The sequence below is a fragment of the Leuresthes tenuis genome, unplaced genomic scaffold, assembly GCF_036924035.1.
Source record: "Leuresthes tenuis unplaced genomic scaffold, fLeuTen1.0.hap1 SCAF_8, whole genome shotgun sequence".
NCBI lineage: Eukaryota > Metazoa > Chordata > Actinopteri > Atheriniformes > Atherinopsidae > Leuresthes > Leuresthes tenuis.
The window spans coordinates 11,397,125-11,423,420 of NW_027325362.1; the positions used below are offsets into that span (position 1 = coordinate 11,397,125).

A 26,296-nucleotide genomic window follows, 5' to 3' on the forward strand; every position below is an offset into this window, starting at 1 on the left:
TTCATATAGAACAAGTAGACCTGTGAGGGCGAGTCATGAAGCCAACATCAAAGTGACAAAAACTGCGGTTTTGAGAATGAAACTGGCTCCCAGAGCAAATCAATCCCCACAGACCACCACTATTTTAGATGCAGTTGCTTATTAATCTCGCCATGAGGTTAATTGTCACATGAATTAATAATATCACAACTTGAAATTGTGCATTCTTCGGTGTGGGTGAGTTTGAGTTTCCTCGTGTACACGCATAACGTGCTTGAGCTCCTGCTCAGTTATATCTTTTATGGCTGGAAAGAAAAAAGGCTCAATGCTGAACTTCGAGCCTTATGCCACCCTTTTTATTTTTTTATATAAAGCCAATAGAATATGGGCTTGTTTTCATTTTTTAAATCAGAATTTACCATCATAATATAAGTTACAACATACATGATATTATACCTGCTTTAATTCCTACGAAGCACTACTGTATATCCATTCCGTATGTGAACACACGGCTTCTTTCATAATTCATACATGAAGATGGTAATCACTCAGACGTAAGTTAGGCACGTGTTAGACGTGTGAGGATTTTCAATTTTACATCACAAAAAAAGTCCAAGTTTTGGACTGTGTGTTGACTTTTATATGAATAAATGAATGAATAAATGAATAAATCATGACGTAAACTGTATAGATTTCACACACTGTGGTGCACTGCATAAATCAGCAGTAGGGCTTCATAGAGGAGGTTTGGTTCAAACACGTAACCAGAGCTCATAAACCAGACCTGCGGTTTAAAGAGAAAAAAAAGGAGGCTTCATTCATAAAAAGAGAACTCCAGAGAAAGAGCCTTCTGTATAATTTGACCTCTAAAATTCACCATCCCATCTGCCTCCTGTGATCTACATGTGGATCTGCTGCCAAATGACTGAGGCACAAATGAGTTTCTGGGGAGAAGAGCAGGAGGAAAAGAGATGGCACAGCTGCAGGTGGACAACAGATGTTGAGGTTGTTTTTTTTATGTCCTCTCTTATTGAAACTATGTCTGTGCATTGCTTCAACTCTCCAACACCATCATTCTCTCTCTCAACCTTTTTCTTCTCTGTGACTTGAGCCAACTGGCCTGATTACAAGCAGAAAGATATGTGAGGATGATGGGAGCAAACAAGTGTGTGTAATGATGGAGGATGAATGGGGGACTGTGTTGCTTATTACATCCTTCAAGCAAGCTTAGACCAATGGAGAGTGAACAGGCAGCAATGAAAAATAAAACAGCGCATATACAGCAAATATGCTCAAATCTGACTTTACTGCAAGACACCAACTCATCCCTCCATCAGATGCCTTACTTTCCACATGTTAAATAATGTGTCCTCTTGCAAACATATCTCAAGCACACAATCTTTCAGGATCCAAAATGCATTGAAAACATACAAACAAACACATATCCTTGGGTCTGTGTAAAACTAGAAACACTGTGAAACACTACCCCATTTGCAGCCCACGGTGATTGTGAACGCGCCTGACATCCCTCCTGACAAATGCATAATATTTTCCTTGGGTGCAAATGAGATTCATCGGCACCTCTAAACATATCTCCCCTCTGCTTTTGTTAAAACACAGTCAAGCAAAGCGTCAAGTAGAGCAACGCTCGGTTGCACACGTATGCACGCACACGTGAGCATGGTCAGCTCTGCGTCCTCTTTACTTGGCCAATAAAGATTTCATTTTCTCAAAATTAATCATTCAGGGTGACTCCCTAGGAAAAGGGAGGAAAAAAACAGGAGGAAGAGATGAAAAAAGGGAGGAAATTAGAAGGACGAATAAGAAAGAACGAGGTGGGAGCGAAAGTATCAGGTTATTTAATGCAGAAAGTAGGAGTGAGAAGCTTTCAACTACTCATTTCATTGCTTTCTTTATTCATATTCTCTTTGAGCTGCATTTGTCTCACCTTCTCTGCCTGTCCTCACTTTGCTTCTGTACCCAACAGCCAGCTGTTAATGTCAATATAGAACAAAAAAAAAAAAAGGAAGAGAAAAAAAAAAGCCAAAAGGTCAGACTATGCCTTTCCAGATCCAATTTCTTTTGATGGCACCTGCTCTGTATATTATCTGCAAGCTCTTTGCTAATACATCTGCTACCAAGCAGACACCCAGCAGGTGTTATCCGCTCTCAGAGGATTTCAGATTTCTTTATGATGTTTATACAGTAAAGAGATAAGATGGCAGGATTGTATCTGACCTGTGCAGCTTTAGTTATAAAACAAGGCTCCAGATAATTTAGCAACTGTCACTAATCAAGAATAAATAATGAACATTTGCCATGTCAAGCATCTTCATATTCTGTCTGTTTGTCTATTTTTGAGAATTTTTGATTGTGAGCTTTAAGTTTGCTAAAACAATTACTTTGAAGATAACACATTAAGCTTTGGGAAGCAAATTGTGCTCTCCTATACACTCTATTATTCATCAGATCCTGAAATAAAAACAAACTGCTTCGATACAAAATAAAAATAATGCAGTGGTGGTTTGATTTATGTTAATGCATATCTACAAAAATAGAAACTAACCCTAACCCCATATTAGCACCGCGACCCCATGTGGATTAAGCGGTTAAGAAAATGGATGAATAGAGAAACAAAACAATTTATGATACACGTGGGTAATTAGCATCGGCCCAGAGTGTTGAATAAAGCCATGTCCTTATAATTAATTGAAAATTAACAACTGTTTTTCGCTTTGTTTTTCTTTCGACAAAATCTGTTGTGCATCTGTGAGGCTGAGAAGTCCTTAAGCCTTCCTCCCATCCTTTTTGCTCCGAGATAGCATGACAGAATTTTGATATATAGTATATGTATAAAACCTCCCACTTGCACTCCTCCAAAAATCTCAGAGACTATCACTGCCTCTCAAATCAAACCCTAGTCAGTATTTCTTTGACTAATTTACAGCCTCGTCTGCATTTTTGTTGCTCAGTCGTCTTCTCTGTCCTGCCACTTTTGCTTGGGTTCATTCACTTCCCAATAACAAATCACCAAATTCCCTCATTTTTTCCTATAGACAGGCTCTTTAAACCACAACCACAGTCATGAATGAATGTGCTGAGCTTAGAATGACGATCCTTTAGAAACATGTTTCTCCCATTATCTTGTCTAACTTTTTTTTTTTTTGCTAAATGGAAAAAAAAGAGAAATCGGGTTCATTGTAAACACAGATACAAAACAAATGGATAGAAGGCACAAAGACCAAAATGATAACTTGAGGTTTCTATTTAAATAATTCTGGAAATAAAAGAAAAAGACTCACTAAAACGAAAAAAGGAAAAGCCAAAACAAAGCCTCGCTGACATATATGTGATGTTTTTACTTTAAATTCAATTTGTGTGTATGGACGCATTATGTATTTAGAGAACAGTTTATAACTGTATTTACAACTTGACTTCTCTTGTCATTTACGCAACTACAAACATATAGTGACAGGTCACAAAGTGACAACAAATTCTCATTTTGTTTCGCTCTAAGCTGCTGTAGTTATAATATAAATCATCATCGCACATGAACAGTTGAGTTGTGATTTTACCCTCAGGCCTTGCAAATCGCTGGACGTGTTTGATGTGTATCCAGCTGTTCTACGTTATTTTAATTGCAGTTAGGAGTTGGATAATGAATTAAATTAATTAAATTGAATTTAAATGAAGAAATGTTTTATTTATCCCAAAAGAAAGATAATATTGCAGAGATCCCCCCCTTTTTTAAAATCAATCATTAAAAGCTGTCATTGTGTATGGTTCTCGCAACTGGCAGAAATGAACTCCTAAAAATGAAATAGGAGAGGGCAGATATTCAGAGGAACACAATAAATTGTCTTTATGCACTGAAATCTCTTTGATCCACTGAATCATCACTCAAGGTCATGGCACTAGGCTAAAAAAAAGAGAAATCATGATGTGAAAAGTACAGTGACCAGCAATACAACCTTTAACTGTCGATCCAGATTAGGGTTGGTGTTTGACCCTCTATGTAAATGTGAGACCTGCCAGCTGACCTCGTCTCCATGGAGACTCTAAAGTTGACTGACAGCTGTCACCACCCTTTTTCCCCTCCCCACCACACAGCCAGCAATCTGTCACTCCATTTCCTCCTTCCTTAATCCCTCACTCAGACCAACAACTGCCTGTGGCTTTAACCTGGACCCTGCATATGTATAATCTGCTATCTCCAGAACTAATATCCCATAACCTTACCATGCCATCACGCTAGGCCAAAGAAAGGAATAAAACTGTGGCTACTGTGTCACGTGGAGCAGGGCTGACCTTAAATCCCATGAGAGGAGTCGCTCAGCCCCACGCTCAGCCCCCTCAACTAAGAATGTCATTTGAATGAATGTCAGCTCGTGTGTATATGTGCACCTGTAACATCACTGGATATTAGATGTCAAGATAGGCACGATACATACATACAATTCAAACTATTTTCTATATAAAATTTCGTAGAAAAGTTAAACAAAAAATACTAAAGAGGAGACAGACTTGACAAACAAACACAACGGTAATGAACTGCTGTTTTCCAGTTGTCTATGTAGCATAAGAGACCAGACCCAGAGACATGAAGAGGTGCGTCCCTGCAGCCCTCTACAACTTCCTCCCTACTAAAACAGGACACTAAAAAAAGCTCTGCATCCCTGCTGTGAACCACAAAAGAGCCTCAAACCAAAGGAAAGGAGCAATAAAGGCAGTGTTTTTAATGAAAGAGACAGAGCCTTCCTGTTAAGTGTTTGCTGAAACCAAATCTAGAGCCTTAAATAGACAGAATAAAAAAAGTCTTCAGAGTAAAACTCACTATCATTCACTAAAACACTATCATTTATTTTTTAACTGTGAATTAAGCAACACTCCCGTACAGAAATCTCCGCAATTATTCTCAAGTGACTTATTATTTCCACATGATATATGCATTGCTTTTTTTTCCCCCCAGTATTACGCTGCCTTGTCCCACATTGTCATATTATGGTGGAGAGGGGAGGGGTGGTCTTAGTTAGTCCTGCTCAGGGGTACTACTCTGAGCATCATATACTAAGGTGGGTGGGGGCAGGCAATTTGTGTTTGCACATGGCTTATTAATTTAAAAGGGAAATGCTGTCCCTGATGAATTATATGAGATTATCTGAACATCAGGAGGCACCACCAGCTATTGTGATAAGATTTAACAAATGCAAAACATGTTACTGTTGCAGCTTATTCAACTGAGAACAAATCACATCAAAATAGACAGCAAAGTCCAAAATTTGTATATTGCATATGATGTGAATGAATATAATGAAGCCATACTTGTGAGCGTATAAACAAAAGACAAAAGTAAGGAGTACATCTAGTGTTTTCTGTTAATGGACAGATGCTTTAACCAGAAGCAAATCTGCCTACGATTACCACCAAAACTCACGTTGCCTAGCAACATACAATTTAGGAATATGCTCTCAGAACAGCTTTGCCGACATGTCCATTAAGAGATGAAATTACTAAAGCAACAAATGTCAGCCACATGCAAATGTGCTGACTGAGTGTGTGCTAACAATGTGATGTGGCAGAATTGAAGAAATATGTTTCCAAAGAGTGAGTCCATGTGTGCCAAGAACAACAGTGTGTTTTGACATTGCCAAGCAATGGGGATAGCAATGGGGCCTGAGGGTCTCAGAGATGATAGCCTAAGTAAAATCATTTTGTTCCCAACCTGCCATGGACATTACAAGTCTGTTTAAACCTGTTGGCTATCTATATTACAGCGGTTGAGTCTGGACTGAGCAGAATGAGAGTATCTATGGATTTGCGTAGCCATGAAATCAGAGGATCTGAAGGATTAAGCCTCCCTCTCTTTTCTCATTGCAACCTACACTGACAAAATGACACAATCACACATCAGCCATCGGGGAAGTTAATTCGATTTTTTCTGTCTGGTGACGCTTCCAGTGAGCTTCCAGTGTGCTGATGTTAATGGCAACATCAACAAAAAATGTCGGAAATCCACTTTTATCAGGATGTGGGACTGAAAAGAACATATTTTGGGTAGCAGCTTTTGAATTGAGTAGTGAATCCAAAAGAATCTGAGATACTACCCAAAAGGGATGCACTAATTGAATGCATTTGATTTTATCCAATTTCTTTTCTCCACTTAATTTACACAGCTCAAAGAAAATCAAGACAAGAGGAATATGGTCAAAAAGAAGAAATATAGTTGTTATTGTGCAGGGTGGTGGCACACCTTGACTGCAGGAGGACTGAGGTAAGGTTGTGTGGTCCGAGTGGCAATAAAGCTTTTTGATGGTACTCTGAGGCATTCTTATTATCATTATGAAATAAGACATTTGAGTTTAGTACAACAGGGGCTTGGGGGACTGAGCAGGAATGAATTTATCAAGAACAAGTGCAGTTACAATGACACCACAGCTGAAGGGCTACAGACAGCTAATGTTGCAATCACCATTACACAACCTTCCTGAATCCTAGGGAGGGGAAGCAAATACAATCTCACATACTGTACACAGATGACTGTTGCAACAGATGTATACCCCCTGTTCCCACACAGTTAACACATCTGCACACATTATCTGACTTTTACAGTTACTGAAGTCTTAATGTGAACATACATGAATGCAACTGAAAGCCTGTAACATGAACGTGGAGCACAGTTGTTGATATTTAAAATGTAGCAGAAAGGATGCGGACAGCTGTTTGTTAAAATCCTCTACACTGCACCCTATTTAGGCCACTGTGTTGTATTTTAATGTGGTGCTTATCATTCAGTTTCTCTTTCTGAATTGAGGGAAGTATAACATCACTGAAATAATAAAGGCTTCACGGAAAGGGGAAAAAAAATCAGATAAATCTGGCTCTCACAGAGATAAACTGATGAGAGAACATTTTAGGATCATGACAAATATGAAAAAAAGTAAGGCATGGGAAGGACTGTGTTTAAAGCAAAAGTTATGATTAACTTGTTTTAATCCTGACAAATGATATTGGAGAAGATACAAGCAGCAACATTAAGCTCTCCACTTGCCTAGAGAAGAGGAAAAGGCACATCCTCTCTAATGCTGATGAAGTCAGCGTCAACAGAGGACAACTGACTAGAAAGATTAAAGGATACAAAAAATCCTGTATTAACATTTTGATTGTGTTTGGATTTTAAGGTCAAGTGTCATGCATCATATACCAGTAACCATGCTTAGCTAAATACATTTCACACGCACATGTTCTGAAAGCAACATGCAAGAATACTTGGTGGACAGAAATGTATTCACTTAGAAATGATTCAAGTTGGTGAATGAAAATAGATTTAAACAAACGGCTGTGACCTAATACTCATTAGTTTTTGTCAGCGTACTGACTTGCTCCTAGGAAAGATTAACAATGCAGCAACACCGGAGATACTGCGCAATAAGATGAAAAATGCAAAAGCTCATGCACAAATAGGTTATTTTGTATTTTAAACCAGTGAAATAGCTAAATAAAGCAAAACCAAACCTATTAAAAATCAAACAAAGAAAGCCATGAAAAGGAGAATAAGAAGTATTTACTTGAGTCTGGAGATGCCATTGTGGAAACGATGACTGGCGGACCTGTGCGTCGACTTAGCTTCTGGTTGGCAACCAGGACACCTTGGCCTTGAACAGGTGCTCCCACAGGGACAAGGGCACTGTCTGATGGTCCCCCACCCTTGCGTATCAGCTGAGGACTAGGGTGAGGGCTGTGCATGGGTGATAACGGCACTAAATTCCTGTCCCTCTTCATCAGCTCCATGGGTACTGTGTAATTGGTAGAGTATGCTTTCGGCACCTGTTGTGGTGGCTGCTGTAAAGCTGGCAGAGATATGGGCATTTGCTGTGGCATACCTGGGATGGGATGAATAGATCCCGGTATAGCAGGCATTGATCCAGTGATCTGCTGTGGCATTATTTGCATACCCTGCATATGCATCCCGGAGGAGTAGGCCGACATCGGTCTTGATTGAACAGGCATAATGGTTCCAGCATATGGCCCCGGGGAACGAGGTTGTTGGCCTGGGTAGCCTGCGGAGGCTTCAAGGAGGTGTTGAGAGGGGGCACTGCTGGGCCTCCTACCTATTACTTCTCCCATTCTTGGGGAAATTGTTTGCATAGCCCCAGGAGTCTGTGAGGACATTAGCTGGGGATCCATGGCTAAAGCCTGTGGAGGGTGTTGTAAATGGTGGTGCTGCTGCTGCTGATAAACATCTGAGCGATGACTAAAGCTATTAGAGCGTCCTCGCATGGGTGTCTGAGGTCGTGAGGGTGCTGGAGTAGCCTCAACTGGCTTTTTGTAGTTGTGGACAAAGCGAGAGAGTACACGAGCCTGGCCAAGGTTGGGGGCGACTGTGCGGACATCATTCTCCTCCATAACAGCTAGCATGCTTGTGGAGTCAAACCCTTGCTGAATGAGTGAGGAGATGGTACTCTCTGAGAGACCCTCATTTCGCAGTAAAGAAAGGAATTCTGGATCAACTGTCTTCTTGGGGTCCACAGGCAAAGGTGACAGCGGGGCAGCTGGGGGAGGAGCAGGAAGTGGAGTGGCAGGGGGAGGAGGGGCCGGAACTAAGGCAGACTGCACAGGGGCAGGTGAAGATGGAAGAGCTGTTACAGTTTGCAGGGGAGCAGGTGGAGCAGGAAGAGGAGCTGGCATAGCAAGGTTTGGGTCAGATACTGGCATGGCAGGTGGAGGTGGAAGCGGCTGTTGCTGTTGCAGATGCTGCTGCAGATGCTGCTGCACCTGTTCTTGGTGAAGCTGTTGCTGTTGAATATGTTGCTGCTGTAACTGCTGCTGCTGAAGCTGCTGTTGTTGTATCTGTTGTTGCTGAAGTTGATGTTGCTGTAATTGCTGCTGTTGGAGTTGCTGTTGCTGTAACTGCTGCTGTTGTAATTGTTGCTGCTGGAGTTGCTGCTGTTGCAATTGTTGCTGTTGAAGTTGATGTTGATGGATTTGCTGCTGTTGTAATTGTTGTTGCTGTTGGACAGTATAAGGTGAAGCTGCCTCTTGCCTCATAACCATACCTTGACTAGCAGGATCTACCACCAGACAGGTAGCAGCCTGCTGCTGTGGATCCAGTGGGCGACCATCAACATCGGAATAGACTGACTGGCCAGACAGAGGTGGAGGCTCACTGGCATACCGAGGGGATGCATGCTCAAAACCATAGTGAGCAGGAGATGGCTCCCGGGAGGGTAAGCGCTGTTGGCCATCTTGTATCATCTTGGCAGCAGTTACAGCACCAGGTTCCCTATAAATTCGATTCAACTCATGGGCGGCTGGAGGAGGGGGAGGAGGAGGTAGAGGTGATGTAGGTGCTTGAGGTGGCCCTCTCCCTGACTGACCTTGATCCCACACAGCTCGAGTACCAGGTGCCATTCCAAAATGTGAGCCTGACCTGCTGAGTGGATGAGGATGAGGTGGCGGAGGCTGGTGCTCTGGCCGGTAAAGGCTCTCAGGTGGCCGTGGAGTCATAGCTGGGTCGTGAGAATAGTAATCCTGATGTGAAATGGATCCTCGGTGAGCCATGGGTGCCCGTTCGTAGTGGTTCAGATCCGGCACAGAGCCCTTCCTAAGCCCCCGTGGGTCGTGACGTTCTGCGTAAACCTGTCCGTAGGGAGTGTCTTGATAGGAACACGAAGCACGTTTCAAATCCAGGTCAGGAGGACGTACCCCTGGTGGAGCCTCGTACCACCCTCCTCCCTCCCCGTATGACAGGGAGTTACGTCGACCTGTTACTCTTGCTTGCTGCTCGTATGCACTGTCACACTGCTTCTCCCACTGACCCTCATTCCCCCCTAATGTATCCCAACTGTGGGAGCGTCCAAGACCTAACTGTTTGTTCGCGACGAGCATTGGCAAAAAAGGTAAAAGCTGAAAAAAAGTTAAAAGACACAAAAAATGCACAAAATCGAAGAAGTAGGCTTCTGGAAGTATGTTTGAAAGAGCAAGTCTTCATACACAGCTTAAGAGAATAAAACATAAGGAGGAGGTAGAGTAGGGAGAGCAAGTTAACAGAGAAGGCGCACCGTTTCACCTGATATGAGGTTGTAATATTGTAAGTCCGAGCTATCGGGTGACTCCCCCTTCAGCTGGCAGTCCTTGAATAATTAATCTCTGGTCATACTGGTTTGATGTGCGAGAGGAAAAAGGACACCGCACACAAAAATATCCCCATCACACGAAACAACACAAAATTCCGTGGAAGACCCAGTAACGGGGTGCAGGCTTGAGATAGTCACAAAACTGTTGCTAGTAGAACAAAATACAAAAGAGTATAGGTTGGGTTATAGGTTGGGATGGGTAGGGGCTTTTACTAATCCAGTACAGTTTATCTCTCCCCTCTCTGGGACATTTTACTCGCTCTGACGATTGCTATGAGGGATTACATCTAAATAAAGCCTGTTTAATTCCACTTCCTTCTGTGACGTCACGTGATCCAGATACCGGTGAATCTGGTGATGCCAATGATTTTGATTCCACCCCAAAAAACCCTCGCTCTCTTCTTAGAAGACACCTACCTGAAGCTGCTACTGATGTGCTGTCGTCAACAGGTTTCAGATCAGCTAGATTCACAGAGCGGGGAGGGGAAGCCAAGCAAGGTGCACTGCTTCATTGAAACAAATGAAATACAGTACTCTTAGCTAAGTCCTGTGTGCTGTCAGTAAACATCAAATCCACTGTGATTGGACACTAATCCCCGGGCCCCATGCCTGCAGCAGAGCCACCACGCAACTGCTGCCCAGCTTGCTCTGAAATGTCCTTGATGGATCTGTGGTGCTTACTGTTTGTGCCTAACCCTGCTTGATTTGGGATCAGTCGGACACAGTTTCTATGTTTAAAGTGCAGGACACCGAAAATGACAATGCACTGAGATTGCAGAAGGAATAATAAAATGCACCTTCGGAGCTTGTCCTGTTTGACTTCCACTGTCAATAGGACTGTCTGTTCTGTCAAGGAAAATGATAAATATCTGAAACCCATTAGTTGTATCTGATATTGTTTTATTTGGCCATTAATTAACATTTCTACATATATTAAAACAATATGCATCAAACTGTCTAGAAAATAGAGCACCTTCCCCCTCTTTCACAAATCTCCTCTGATCTTCACTTAGAGAGGATCTGTAATCTGTATTTGCCTCCTTGCAGCGAAAACTAAAACATGGGGTGGGGGGGTGGGGGGTGTATAGTGCGTGTGCATCATTGTGTGTGTTTCTGTGGTTTGTGGAGGGGGGAGGGTTATTTTGTAGCAGCAGTTAATCCACAACACCTAAAACCTTTGCCTTCAAAAGAAACATGGGTGGTGACAAGCGCAACGGAAAAGGAGCTTTCCCCCTTTCACTGAATTTTGCCACATTATGAACTGCTATTATTTCACATAATGTCCTTAGCCACAAGGTGCACGTCAAAATTATGTCAAAAGAGAAACATTTACTGCTTTGTTTAACCATGGTAATGGTACCTTATTTCCTGTCTGAAAGCAGATCCCTGGTGAAACCCTGTTTATTAATGCATGAAAACATATGTAAGGTGAGGAAGTGTCCATTTTCATCCATATCTAGTCACAGACGTAACCATAGCAAAGCAAAGTCACTGATACTTTAGATCAGGAAAATAGTCTCAGCATTATGAAGGAAATTTTCATTATACGTTGCAGAAGGCCTGTCGCAGATATCTTGTTTAGTCACAGTTGTGTAATCAGAGTGAGAAGCAGAGTTTTCAGCAGATTTTAACAAGACAAAAGGAAAAAGCTGATGGCACTTGCTTTAAAAACAACCACACAGACAACAGAGAACTTTCAAAGTTTCAAAAGTTGAAAGAGGGATTTAGAAAGGGACAAGCAGCAAGATTGAGCCATCACAGATATCTAAACAAACTGGAGTAGAGAGTAGTAATTCTCAAAAACAACTTTTAAACAGGTTGGATTTTATTGTCATTTTTCATGCAAAAGCCCAGTGTTTCCCAGGTTTCAAACTGATCTTTCTGCTGTCAAAATTGGAAATTTCTTATGAAAGTCCAAATTCATTCAATAACTTTGTGCTGAAAATGCTGTCTACAAATATATAACAGCACGATTAACAATTTGACTGACAATTAAACATAACAGACTGAAGTTAGGAGAAAAATGTTTCCAGCTGTCTGATACATCCACACATGCATACACATCTAAATCCGGGCCAAAAGCCCCCCCCCCCCCCCCCCCCCCAATTCTCTTCTACTCGTCTCATTACTTCATCTAGCGTGGTTCTCCAGAGACTCTCAGTACAGCAGAGTGGGTCACACATCCCCACGCAGACAACTTCGACATGGAGACGAGGACAGAGGTATGTTCTCTGGGTTTGCTGATCTATTCCTGACAGAGAAGTAAATCACTTGGTTGTGTTTGTCCCAGACGAGACAATGTTTCATATTCGAATTCTGATGTTTCTCAACTTGCTGTATACTGTACACGCAATGCCAGAGTCATTGTAACAGAAGGATTTAGGAATTTAGCTGGGGTATTTAGCGCAAATATACCACTGCCACAGCCAAGCTTATAAAGACTTTGGCTCGACTGCTGAAACGTATAGAAAACACAAGTGAAGGTGAAATTCAGGGTTCGTTTACAACCCCAATACCAAAAATGTTGGTACACAGTGTAAACTGTAAATGCCAAGAGAATGCAATGATTTGCAAATTTCAAAAACCAATATAGTCACAGTAAAACACTAAAAATGAATTAACACTCATTAAAAATATTAGCTCAACATGATCAACATGTTTCAAAAAGATTGGGACGAGGGCAACAAAAGGCTGAAAAAGTATTTGGTACCAAAAAGAAACAGATTAAAAATATTTGTATGAGCTCTGCAAATCACCACATTCTGTTTTTATTTTCCCTCGTGTCCCAAATTTTTTTTTTATTTTGGTTTTAACTGTTACAGTAACAGGAAAATACTGCTTTATTTCCACTTGTCTCACAGTTTAAAAAAAACTGCATTAAGCAGCAAGGGACAAGCCTCACATGATGCACAACATACACATCTTCAGCTTATCTCTCATACGATACATGCCGGACTCTACATCCTCCCATCACTCAAGCTAAACCAGCAGGAGAACCAGAGCTGGATCACTTTATGTGTGTGTGAGCATGAATGCCGGCCTGCAGCTTTTCACCAACTGAAAACATTTGGCCTATCATGAAATGAAAAATACAACAAAGAAGACCCAGGACTCTAGAGCAGCTAGAATCCTATATCGGAAAAGAAGGGGCCAAAATTCCCCTCCCGAAGGTCCAGCATGCGGGTAAATGCTTTTACCATGTATTATGTGTGCGTACTCTTATCAGATGTTGGAGTCTGGGGGTTAACATGCAATGAGCTGATTTAGAAATTTCCCATCACCACTCCAGCCACAGAGCCACACACTTGCTCTGCATCCTTTTGACCTCGCTCTGCTCGTTTGCTGACGTGAAAGAGACCGCAATGGCTGCGGCACTTCATTTATGTCCCTTTTTATTCACACGTGTAATCCCCCACCAAAGCCTTGGCCTTGGTCCGATGTGCATACATGAATAGGAATCACACACTAACTGAAAGGGAAAACTGCTTCCAAACAGAAATAAAAACAACTGTCTCCTATAGTGTGACACATCACGTACCAAAAGGCATGATTTGAATGTTAAACACACTGACTTATGCATGAGCGTGTGGCAGGAGGCACTAAGTGAAAATGAGATTACATTGCCAATACTGCTGCAAAGAGTAATTCTGTCAGATGAATTGCAATGCACATTTAACAGACAATATGTACATAGCTGCTGTGAATGTGATCCAGTTGGATTATTTGTCTCTAAAAGCATCTCCATATGGACTAAATAGACATGTAAATGCATGTCAGCAGCACTGAAGATAGTACTTATCTAAATGGCTATAATGTATGTGGTGCTGGTGTAATATTCTGAAGTGGTACACATTTTTTTTCCATTGTTCTAGCACACACACCCACACGCAAATGCGGTCGTCTACTAAATTTCCTCTATGTCAGCTATGTTACGCAGAGTTCCCTCCACCCATAATCCATCTCCTTTGGGCACATCCGAGCAAACCTTCATCCAGTCTGCTTTCTGATCCAAGGAAGCCACGGGTCATTTTAATACTTCACAGATGAGGAGTTCATTTTTAAATCACAGTGTTCCAGGAGCTCATTTCCAACTTTATACAACTGCTAAACTGTATGCCAGCTCAAACAAAGGCAAACAGACAGTAGACATAAGGAAATGAATATGAAAAGTCACACTCAAATTATAATAATAATAACACACTCGAATGTGCTGGATTTTTGCTTCCAAAAATAACACTTTTGCCATTTTTCAATCTGCACTCTGTTCCTACTGACTTTGTTCTCCTCCCTGCATCTCCTCAAAGCCTATAAAGGGGTCATGGTTTTGAGGAGGCGCATATAACAAGCCCGAAGGTAGGGTGAGTTGTGTCAAGAGCAGGGGGTGTAGTTGGACACTACTTCCATAACTTCATACCAGAGCCTTGGGGAAAAAAAAGAGAGGGAAAGAAGCAAAGAAATGCAATAAAGTCCTACTACAAAGCTCAGGATATGTACCCCACCCCACTACCCTTTAGAGGAGGATGACATCAGAACTCCTGGGTGCATTTTTCCCTCATTCACCACCAAGGTTAAACTGTTCAGCATGTAGCATTTGTCAGGTCTGTTAAATGTGATAATATGAATACGGACAAGTGAAACACTTTGAGTCATCATGACAAATTCCACTACCCCACCTTGTGGTGTTTGCATCCAATCACAGATGCACAACTTGTACGAGTAAATCAGCATTCAGGAATGAGCTGTCCCTAATACGGCGACCTACTTCACATCGCAGCACCTCTCACATCCCATCTCTGCCTGGATGAGTCAGTTAGCTCTGGCTAAACGGCTATGGCAACGACTTTGTGCTGCACACCGAGCCAATGCATGCTGGGAACACAGATGGAGCAGACAGAAGGAGAAACAGGCAGACAGAGAGTTAGAGAAAAAGGGGGAAGGATAGAGTATGGGAACTGATGCTCACAACAGATGTTTGTCACAGTTCCCTTATTGCGTTTACACTCTTCTTGGCAGTAAATTAAACCCACAACAGAAGGAACATTTGTACCGTATACATTTTGGATGCTGATATCTAAACTAAACATTGCTTTTGTAGGCTTATTAGAGAAATAACTGTAGTAATTTGGATAATTAAGAGGTAACTGATGAACGTTTTTTAACAGGGTTGTGCCACTTCTTCATATTGTCTTGTGAAGCCGCAACTAATTATAATTTTCATTTCTATTTAAGGGCGAAAAAATTCCGAATTTTTTTTTTTAAGAGCTGACAAAACTTCCTGTCGTCCTAATGAAATATCTGACATGTTTTGGTCAAAATAACACAGCGAGACACAACACCAGCTCCTTTTCTTCCATTAATTTCCACCTCTATTCATGCAGATCATTTTAGGAGGTGGAGTGACCCTCTCGACTCCACCCTGCCCCTCTCTCTTGCAGGGTCAGCCTCTTTTGAGATGTGTAGTGCTTAATATCCTTTAGGTAGAGTATTATTAGCTCGTTCATTTATTCACTTCAGTGACCTATATAACTAATTATAAAATTTAATGAAGAGTAAATGAAAAAGCAAGAGAAAAAGAGCTTCAACTTCCCACTCCAGATAATGCAGCATCACAAGGAGTCGAAGCAAAGGCGGAGATACAGAGGATGGAGGCTGTATGACCTCATAACTTTACCCTGCAAATGTGATGGACAGTCACATTTTCAGATACAGGGTGGCCAAAAAAAGAAGAAAGGGGTGCTAGGGTTGTGTTTTTTGAGTTGATAGTGATTTCTGGCACTCAAATATGATCTCTTAAGCACAAATATACCCACAAGATTTCCCCATAATATAGCCACTCCAATCTGCTGATATTTCATCAATTTTTTTCTACCAAAAGAAAACTTCCTGGAAATGTTCTGGTTTTTTTTTTTTCCTTAAAAAATAGCATAACAGTTGCCAATATATTATATAGCTCATATTTTTTATGAACTGAATCACTTTTTGGCTATAACAGCAGAGGTGCAGTTACGTGCAGCAATACGGATATCAAACAAACAGCTGTTGTCTGGCTGTCGTCTGCTCACTAAACTGATCCCAGTTTCATTGTTTCCTTGGTAAACCCCCAATTGAATTATTAATTGTCACTGACAAAAGTATTTTTCCAAGTCAAACACTCAGCTTGCAGCTTTCCAAATGTGAGCATTTGATGCTTGACTCTATTTCATATGATTGTAATCTGAGTAAGCCTTTTGGACTTGGCTGCATGAGACCAAAGTGAATTACAGATAAATGATAAATCATCCACTGTTCCAGTAAAATCTACATTCCAGCACCATGACTACTTTTCATGGTGGTAAACAGCCACACTCCATCAGCCATTTTGAATGCGATTTGGGCCACAGGCACGGCTCAGTTAGCCACTCCTCACAATGAGTAAAGATGTAATCAATGCACTCTGCTGTGAAACAAGTATTAGATTGACACAGTTATCCTCACAAGATAAATGGAGATTAGGGAGGCTGCTCTCGCTGTCTCTGCAAGTGCATCCCGTGACGGCATCACAATCGCTCCATCATGTTCTTATTTTCGTCAATACACGTGATATGAACTATGATTTCCATTTCACGCCTCTGTCCTAACACTCTGTTTATAGACAGTGGTGGGTGGCTTTAACATTACGATGCAGAACACCCCATGTCTCTGGTTTTAAAATACCCTTTTTTATATGGTTGAGTAGATTTAATACTACCGTGAAAATGGCGTGATTCAGTACCCGCTGATCTTTCAACTTCCCCGATGGGAATCAGCCTCCTCTACACACTTTTTAAGAGCAGCCATGGTGACTAAGATCCCCCTTCATCTCTAGCAGAGTGACTTCATCGTTGATAAGATATGGGGACGTTGCAGGAGATGTCAGATGCAGCTCAGAAAATAATTGTTGTTTGATTTTTTTTATTCCTCCTGTGTGAAAAGAAAATGAAAATAATGAAAAGCCTAAAATATTGGTGGAAATGTGTTTCCAATTGGAGAAGGGGTTGGTGGTTTGGAAAGTTTTGAGATGCCACATGTGGCTCTCATTCTGAGGGTGGAAACAGCAGCATCATTGCTGCATTTAGGAATCTATAAAATTGTGCTCCTGATTCTCTGCTGGATTTTCCTCAGAAATGAACAAAGGGGATCACTGTTTATTCGATTCGATGGCATGTCAATGTAAAGCGTGTGAATCTTTCCAGCAACAAAAAAACCTCTCGGTTTCTCTCAAGTCAAAATCATCTACCAAAATTGTGAAATTGAAAATCAGTACAAATTTTAATACAACATAACCTTGCTTTAATCAGTTTTATGGAAGGGAATCGCATGACTGACCAGCTGCGAAAAAAGCAGTCAAAAAGATGATGTATGAAAAACATCTGGGCACGTTCATACCATTAACAATGGAGAACACAATATAGGTGCAAGTCCACATAATATCCGTGATTACTTACTGTTAAGTTTCTTTTTTTTTTAGCTTCATCGTTGGAGATGCAAATTGGGTATCGTGTACAGACAAAAAATGGTAATTGGCCAGTATGTTCAAGCAGAAATCTGACTATAGTATAATGTTCAAAAGTCTGAGCTCTTACAAAGAGGTTCTCTGTTAAAGCACTTTGTAAATCAGAAAATATTGTCATCGATTTACAAATCAAGTATGATATAATTGGGCTCTGAATAAGTAACTGCAAATGAAGCTGATTTGTGACTCAAGATAATAAATAAATAAATAAATACCAACAATTTCAGAAAACAACTTTGAAAGATTTACATCATAAGCTTTAATGGGATACGCTATTCACGGTTCATTATTTAAACCAACGCATGTAACCCTTATCAAGATAGTTATTACAAATCTTAAGATTTGCTTGATGCACAAAAAGAGTCTTGCAAATTAAGCATGGTTTCTCTACAGTCAAAGTGTAAAATAAACAATGTCTTCATGTGTGTTTTGGACATGGTGGGGGAACCTCTTGGAGTGAAAAATCCTAGAAATGAAACCTCAAGGTCTGCAGTGGCTTACCGAAGAGTCGAGGCACGATGCAGGTGAAAGCCAATATGAATCAATTCTTCAAATAGCATCAAATCCTCACGTTTGCCAACAGATAAAATTAATGAAACTAACCATTTTGGTCCGAAATAAATAATATGGTTGTGTATTGAACAGTCGAGGGTTGAGATTAAGATGAGAAACCGTAAATGAGAGTGTGTAATAGATGTTTGAGCCACACTAAATGAACCCAGATTGCGAAAGGAAATCACGAAAAGAGGACAGCATGCGAGTTTGGACACATACAGACACTAAAAAATACACTCAGACGTTCAGTGGCTCCTGTCAATGGTTAAGTAAATTAACAAGTGAGGTAAAATGAAGGGACCGTGTCTTGCTTTGTGCTCCTCTCCATCTTAAACACACAGATATGTTCATGCACAAACGCACACAAATCAATCCCACAACCCTCTATAATCAATCCAAGGGCTCAGAGGAGTGCTTCACTTTATTACAAACTCCCGTCTTCATCTCTTGAGCAATCTGGAAACATCGAACTTAGTCTCATTCGGCCATCAGCCAGGCCTCCTGTACCCCTCACAGATACAGACGCACACACACACACACTCTTACCCTCTGCAAGACATCCTTCAAAGATTAAGTTTGAGGCCTCAGCTGGTCTAAAGGCTCAGCAGTGGAGAAAAATGGACTCAACATTACGTGTGCACACACAGAGAGATAAGCGTTTTTTGCCACTCACCCTCACAGATCTTGTCCAGTCGCTGTCGTTTCACTTTATGTTTGTCCACCAGGGCCATGCTGTCACAGCTCCAAATGTGTCCTCCTCTCTTGATTTTTGAGTCCCCCCCCCCGTCTCTGCTCGTTTCAGGCTCAATTCCTCAAGAAGTCAGTTTGTTGACGGTCTACACCTGAAATTCAAGAAAACAAAGGTTTCCTTTATATCAATTTTCTTTTACTCTTTTGGGAGGGAACAAACACGCTGCAATCTGTAGCAAAAGTGCTAACATTTGATGTTCTGTAGCAGTTTTATCCTAGAAGTAATTTACATCTGCTGTGCCCTCAGGAGGCCACAATCAAAATACACTGTACTCACAGCGACTTACAGCGACACATAATTTTGAATTATGCAAAGCAAAACATCACTTACTCTACATGAAAAATGTATGCTGTGCAGAATTAAAGACACAGGAATGTGCATGCAAAGCAAAAGTGAATGAAAATGCAGAGTCAGTGGTTACAGAGTTGAGTAAATTTTAGCAAAATCTTTTTATTTGGGTCACTTATTAGTAATGATTTCCAGGCTTCCTGGAAGTACATTACGAGAATTGGAAGCTAAGCAGTTTTGCGCAGTTGCTTCCATCTCCTAGGCTTGGCAGTATCACTAAACTGCATTTTAAAAAGAAAAGAAGAAATCTGATTTACTTTTCAGAGACTCTCCACTAGAGGGAGCCTCACCCCGGAGAGCACTATTTGTTGAAATTAGATTAAGAAATGTCACTTCGGCAACCAGAGCTCCTCGAGTGAAGTAGAACAGAGCTCAAGCTGACAAAAACAGACAGCGTAAAGGAGGAATTTAACAAATCACGATGCTCATTGCTGGTGCCACTCTGAAGAACTGGCTCCTAGTGAAGCCTGAGGGAAAGCTGCATCTTTATTTATTTATTTCTATTTTTTTGGGAGGAGGAGGGGAAAGCAGGCAAAGACGGACAGAGGTTGGCTCAAGAATGCACTTGCACACACACACAAAATTGAGAAGAAAAAAAAAAACAGCAAGCAGAAATGTGGGCTTACACACACACACACACACACACGAGCAAAGGGCAATGAGTTACACAGAGGAATGTGGGTCAGTTAGTCAGCAGACAGGAGGAGGTTGTATCAGCAGAATAAAGACATAAAAGGGGCCTGGTGGGAGGGAGAGGAAAGTACTAGAAAAACATCATCTAACAGGATGAGTACAGTGTGACACCATCCTCCTACGTTTTAACTCTACTGTAGGTCTGTCAGCACTTTCGTTCCATATTTGTCCTTGGGCACAATCCTAAAAGTGCTGCACTTTCACAAAGGCTCTCACTTGACTATTTATATGATGATACTTTTGATTGATATTTGTGCTCTAAATCACAGCTGTTATGTTTTAGTGGGGTGCATGGCAGGTGAAACAATGAGGCTGAATGATGAATTGATGTTTTATTTTTACATGTCCAGCTCGAGAGGCAAGAGGGTGAGGTGATGCACTGCAGCTAAAGTGACTTTTGAAAAGAAACACCAGTGTAGGTGCTAAACCCAAACACATTTCAGCCTGCAACGCCAGTCAAGCTGTGCCTCAGCTTCCCTCCTCCACAAGGTATGCCTTCGTGCCAAAGAGCCAAAGACCCGCATGTGGGAGTCAGAGGAGAAGTGATTGAGCAAGAGGGAAAGCAGGAAACAGTCACTCCGAGGCAGCTTGTCTATGAATAGACTGGAGGAGATATGAATGGGCATCTCTGACTCTCTGCTGCATGAGCTGCAACTCTAGAGGTCACAAGTGAATATGGCCGCATAGCTAAACTCTAATGGCTTCCTACCCTACCCGAACAGAGAAACAAAGACTGCTCGAATGATGTAGCAAATTATTTACAATAAGATGTGGTGGCAATGCAGTATGAGAGTGGGTACACCATACAAGCTCTTTTAAGTCATCACTTTTTGAAGAAACTGCAAGTAAGATGAGAGCATTAAGCGGAATCTGTGGCTATAAAAACTTTATTCTAAAGTTAAATTAATTGTATGTATATATATATATAAAGAATAGTGGAAAATATTGAGATTGCGAGGAGACAGATGGAGAGATAGTGTTTCATTTAGTTTCAGTGCAATGTTATACACAGGAATCTTTAATCTTGACAACCATAAATGTTACTTTGACACGTACCACCCACCGAAACATTTAAGCAGGAATCCAGACTCCCCAGAAGCCAATTCGATCCAGCCTCTGCAAGATGTGCCAAATTCACGGAGGCCCCACTTTGCAGACCACAACCCCCAATAGAACCACGAGCATTAACCCCCTACACTGTTTAAGATTGACCATTTTTATATTGTGAAACTGAGGACATACGTCCCTGAAACGTCAACCATCATAAACCCTTAAAAAGCCTTTCAAACATGAGAGTTCTGTCCTAGTGTCTCAAATGACAGGAGGGAAAACCACACAGGCTGTGAAGAATGGCCTGCTCAGCAGTGGTGGACATACTTGACTTCATTTCCATAAATTAATTCCAGAGATTTGACTCATCTAAGAACAAGATGCTCTCCAATTCCAGAGGAGAAATAGAAAGTCAACTCCTCTAAGTGGGTTGAAAAGTCAACAACAACTTTAAGCAGAGCTCTCAGTCAGAGCAGTGCCAGAGAGGAAGTACAGTTATCCTGCGGCCTTTAGCACCGTTGCTGCTCAATTGTTGCTTGACTAAGTGCCGTTATGTAACTTAACAATAAGGGGATTGACCTGAGAGAAAATATGTGCACAGAGTTAGAGGAGAGGAAGAGAAGGAATGGAGAAAGTCTCTCTCTCTCTCTCTCTCTCTCTGACACACACACACACACAAACGGCGGAAATACACAACTCCTGGGACTGTCTGGCTCAGTATGGGGAGGACTCACTCCGTTAGTTGTGGCTGGTTAGTCATATTCACAGGTTCCATGACAAGTCTGTGAATGATACCAAGTTAGATCGTGACAACAAGAACAGTTGGCTGATCTGAAGAGTGATGCAACACTCACTGTACTTTTGTGTTCATTTTTCTCCTTTTTTCTCCCCTTTGGCAAAGGATTTTAAAAAAAAGATGGCTGGGAAAGGCTATTTCTTTTTTTTCAACAATACATGGAAAACAGCTGTGTGTGTTCTATTTATGACACTGCTTTAATGACATCATAAAAATGACTAATGTGGTGAGCTGCATCTGTTGAGAAGAAGGCTTTTGCTGTCATAGCATCAACACCGAAACACTGAGAAAACAAGTCTCAATGAAACACTGCCGTAACAACTGTCCTTCCCTGCAGCAAATCAGCGTCAGCCAGCTGCAAACCAAAGCAGGGAGGAGTCAGAGATGATAATGAAATTCAACACTGCTTATAGTATAGCCAAAGGAAAGATGCCTCTTACTAAATTCAAGTATCCTCGGCCAATGCAGATGTCACAGGACAAACTGAAAAGGCCGGCTCATTTCTTCATGGAATTCATTGAATTAGTTCCACTTAACATTCTTTTTTTTTTTTTTTTTTTACTTGTAGACTTTAGTTCATTTATCTGTTTTGCCTGAAAATGACTTATCTTTGTGTATAGAAAGATCAGGAAATCAGTGAATGATGCTGTGAAAAGAAATCTAGGTGCAAACAATGCAAAACGTTTGTCTGGAACCCTGAATACTAGCACCTATACACACACCGTATGCTCCTTTCCATTACTCTGCTGTTCTGGCACCACATACAAAGTGCCAACGGGGTTCGTTACTTCTTGGATGAGCCAAATTTGGCACGAGTGTGTCGGAAACGATCGTTAAACCTTAACACACTTTTCCTTTGGAAGCTTCTAGTCGCTCTTGGTAGAAAACAATCAAGCTGAACAAGCTTGGGTTTGGAGTGTCAGTGCAGAGTAAGTGCCTTGCAGGGAGTTGCACCGCATTGTTGCAGCTGTTGCATCACTCCATGAGGTTACAATTTATAAAGTGCTTCCCAATCTGAAAGAAATTTCACAAGCGGCAGCGATAGTAAGAACCCTTCTTACATTAAAAACAAATCTTTTACAACAAAAAACATCTATTTTTATACTGCTTCTGAGAGGAAAAGCACAAAAAAGGAGATCGTATTGAGGTTTAGTTACAGCCCTGAAAACACAGCAGGAGGGGGGTGTCTTTCTGACTGAGGCCTTCTCTGAGGGAAACCCTTTCCCCAGATTAAAAGATATATGTGGTTACGGTTGCAGATGAAGAGACAGAGATTTAAGTGAAGCTGTTCTTCTTATCTTGAAAAACAAAAAAGAAAAAAAGAATAAACCCAAACCGACTCAGCTGTGAGTTTATAGTCAAACATTCATCTGAGCTCAAAGATAACCCAATGACCTTTGAGTACGTTTTTTAAAAAAGCCATTTCACCTTATAAAGAAAACAGATCACATCTGTCCTCGGGCAATATAAGAAAATGTCTTCTTTTCAATCTCTTTCTGTTTTAATGTCTTTTTCAAGCAGCCTCATCTGCACATGTACCAGCCAGATACTCTTCTAAAGGAAGTCAACGACTTTTGGGAAATACGCTTATGCAATTCCATCCCATTTGTAGTAGAATGGATGTGGTTTAGACAGCAGGACTAACAGAGATGCCATTTCTGGACACTGTTTCAACTTCAATAATGTAGCACCTTAATGGACAGTTAACATTTAGAGGAAGAGTGGTGTAAAAACTGCCTTAACTGACTACTTAGGTGTCTATGATTTATATCCCTAAAGGTGCAAGGTAGCAGAAAAAGATGAAGCAGAGAGGGGAGGGTGGTTAAGGTTTCTCTTCTCTCATTAATCCAATAGTTGGGGCTCTGAGGGGCACGTAAAGCTGTCACTCAGACCGCTGATTTACACCTTCCTCCTCCCTGTCAGCCTCTTTCTTTCACCCTGACTAAATACACCAGCCACTGACAATTACACGTTTTTATACCTCTCCATCACAATTTCAATCCCTTAAGTCTCTCCATCCATCTGGGCCTCCTCCGTTTACCTGATTTTGCATGTCCTGTCAGCTTATGGCAAACAGCGTTCATCTCATTCCCCATTTTTCCTTCACACTGCCTTTTTTTCTGAAGCATTTCTTCCTCCCCTCCTCCTCCCAGCTCTAAATAAAATGAGACTGCAGCAGTACTAACTGCTGACTTGAGCTAATGCACAATTTTGTTATAATGCCTATTCGTTTAAGTCACCCAGGAAATGTATAATGGTGACATTACTGTGCACGGTAGCCTGTTTGCCAAGCTCTGTGAGCCCCCTCCCCCTCTCTCCAGCTCCTTACATCTAATGAACTAAAACAAAGTCTCGCATAAAATCTCCACTGTCAGAATTAATTTATTTCTTACCTAAAAGGCTAGATACTGAAAACATATTTACAGAGGTAAATGCACCAACACAATTCATGTTAAAATATGCACACACACACACACACACACACACACAAGCACAAGCAATCACATCTAAACCTCTAGTACTTAAACTGACGTGTGAAAGGTTGTTTCTAAGATGCTTTGATTGTGACAGTAAATCTGTCTCTTCTACTTTCCTGTTGACACTCAACGTAATGACAGTGATCTCAGGCCTGCTTCTGGGAGGGACAAAGATCAATGCTCGGAGTTAAGCTACACATGAATACACAGGCACTATTCTTCAAGCTCATTCTGGATAAACCAAAGGTTCTGACTACTTATGACGCAGCGAGCAAACATGAGGCTGCACCCAACTGTCTTACCCTCCTGCGAATCTGACTGAATCTCCAAAATGTATTGGTCGATTGGTCATAAAGGGACTAAAGAATTGGACCAGCCCCAACTGAGTCCAAAGTCGATATAAAGTCCTTGATTGGGTTTGAGAACTGAATCAAAGATGAGATGGGTGATTTAAACAAACAATTCAAAAGGTTAACTACAATAATCGATTGGAAGTACTGTATACTTTAATGTGCTCTCTGAAGCTCCAAACCGACTCTACCGAGTCTCTGTTTGAATTACAGCACAAACACGCAGGCTAACACGTTTAAGCTCCGTCAACAGAACATTCACATAAAGTCGGCCGACAAGCTCCGAGGTGTGAGTGTGTTGGTTTATACCAACCACAGTGAAACAGTCGGGTAATTATGTTTTATTTCTCCTGTTTACTCAATCTCTCTTCAGTTGACTATAGTTCCCACTTACTCAAATTGAAAAAGCTTTACAATCTGAGCAGAACAAGGCAAGAGGCCATATTTACAACATAGAAACCATTTAATAAGCCTTTATATATTTATATTTATATATAATGAGGTCATATATATATATATATATACATATATATATATATATTTTTTTTTTTTACCTAAACTTATAGTCATTCAATAGCTCCACATGCCATCTACATGGTTTGAAATCATCCTAAACCATGAACTACTCTCACATAGAATCATCTGTTTAACACTGCACAAAGTCATTTACTTTGCAAATAATTGAATAAATAAACAGAAGTTTTTGCCCTCTATTTACAAGCGTCCCGATCGAGTCTCCTCATTTACACCAGATGATTTAAGATGTGGTTCATTTGGTTCATTATTACCCTCTCAGATTTTCTCTTTCAGCATAATAATTCACACTTTCACTTTTTGGGCTGTGGCTTCCACGACTAAAAATAAGCTTCAGCTTGACGAATGCTTCCGCCTTCTCCTGCACTTGCTCTGCTCCGGCTTTTCTGACATTACTGCAGCTGGAGCCAAAATGTTAGACTGATCCAACACAACAATGTCCACTTCAGGTTTTTTTTTCTGAAGAGAAGAAGAGAGTCTGTTCCGATAGATACGTTTTTGCTTTGTTTTTTTTTTCTCAATCTGATTACTAATTCTTGCTACATTTTTCAGTAGAATAAGTTTTTGGAAGGCTTCTATAAACATTCTGTGCAAATTTCAACCCAGCTATTGAGGGTGAGAAGTGACTAAAAGGATTAACTTTATCTCTGAGGGCCAAACGTAAGAGTTATAGGAGGAAATGTCCAAGAGTTTTCTAAGGTTTTGTAACTATTTCAAAAGAAGTCTAGAACTATCAGGCCTGGGTGAGTAGGCATAAATGACCTATATGCGACAAGATCTTAACTGATTTTAAAAAAAGCAGAGTCTCTGGGAACAGCAACACGACCTCCTCCAAACAGTACAAATCCATTTCTTTCAGGGGACAGTTTGTGCTCACTTTTGTGTCCAAGTTAAACTATAAATACTGATTACTGCAGTCCGCCTCCAACAACCAGTAAAGCTGAATTTGACATCGACGTTTCCAGTTTGCACGGTGATGGGAGTTGCTTTTCATTCGAGTCGAGGCTCTGCAGATGGCTCAGGGTGTTTCAGGGTGTAAAGACTTTTCCCTTCGGGGCTAACAGAGGGATAAAGACACTAAACTGATTTGGCTCGACTG

General features: G+C 41.1%; 1 protein-coding gene across 3 annotated transcripts in view; it reads right to left on the minus strand.

The window, feature by feature from the left end:
- LOC140312940 (C-terminal-binding protein 2-like) overlaps positions 1-26,296 on the minus strand; it is a 62,942-nt gene that overhangs the window by 25,053 nt on the left and 11,593 nt on the right. The window contains exon 2 of one of the 3 annotated variants that reach the window (XM_072390834.1): positions 18,872-19,040. In XM_072390834.1, coding sequence (XP_072246935.1) covers positions 18,872-18,929 — 58 coding nt within the window. In that variant the 5' untranslated portion in view covers positions 18,930-19,040. Of the gene's footprint in view, positions 1-7,544; positions 9,865-18,871; positions 19,041-26,296 lie in introns of those variants that run through there. The other 2 variants (XM_072390833.1, XM_072390832.1) reach the window with 2 other exon arrangements.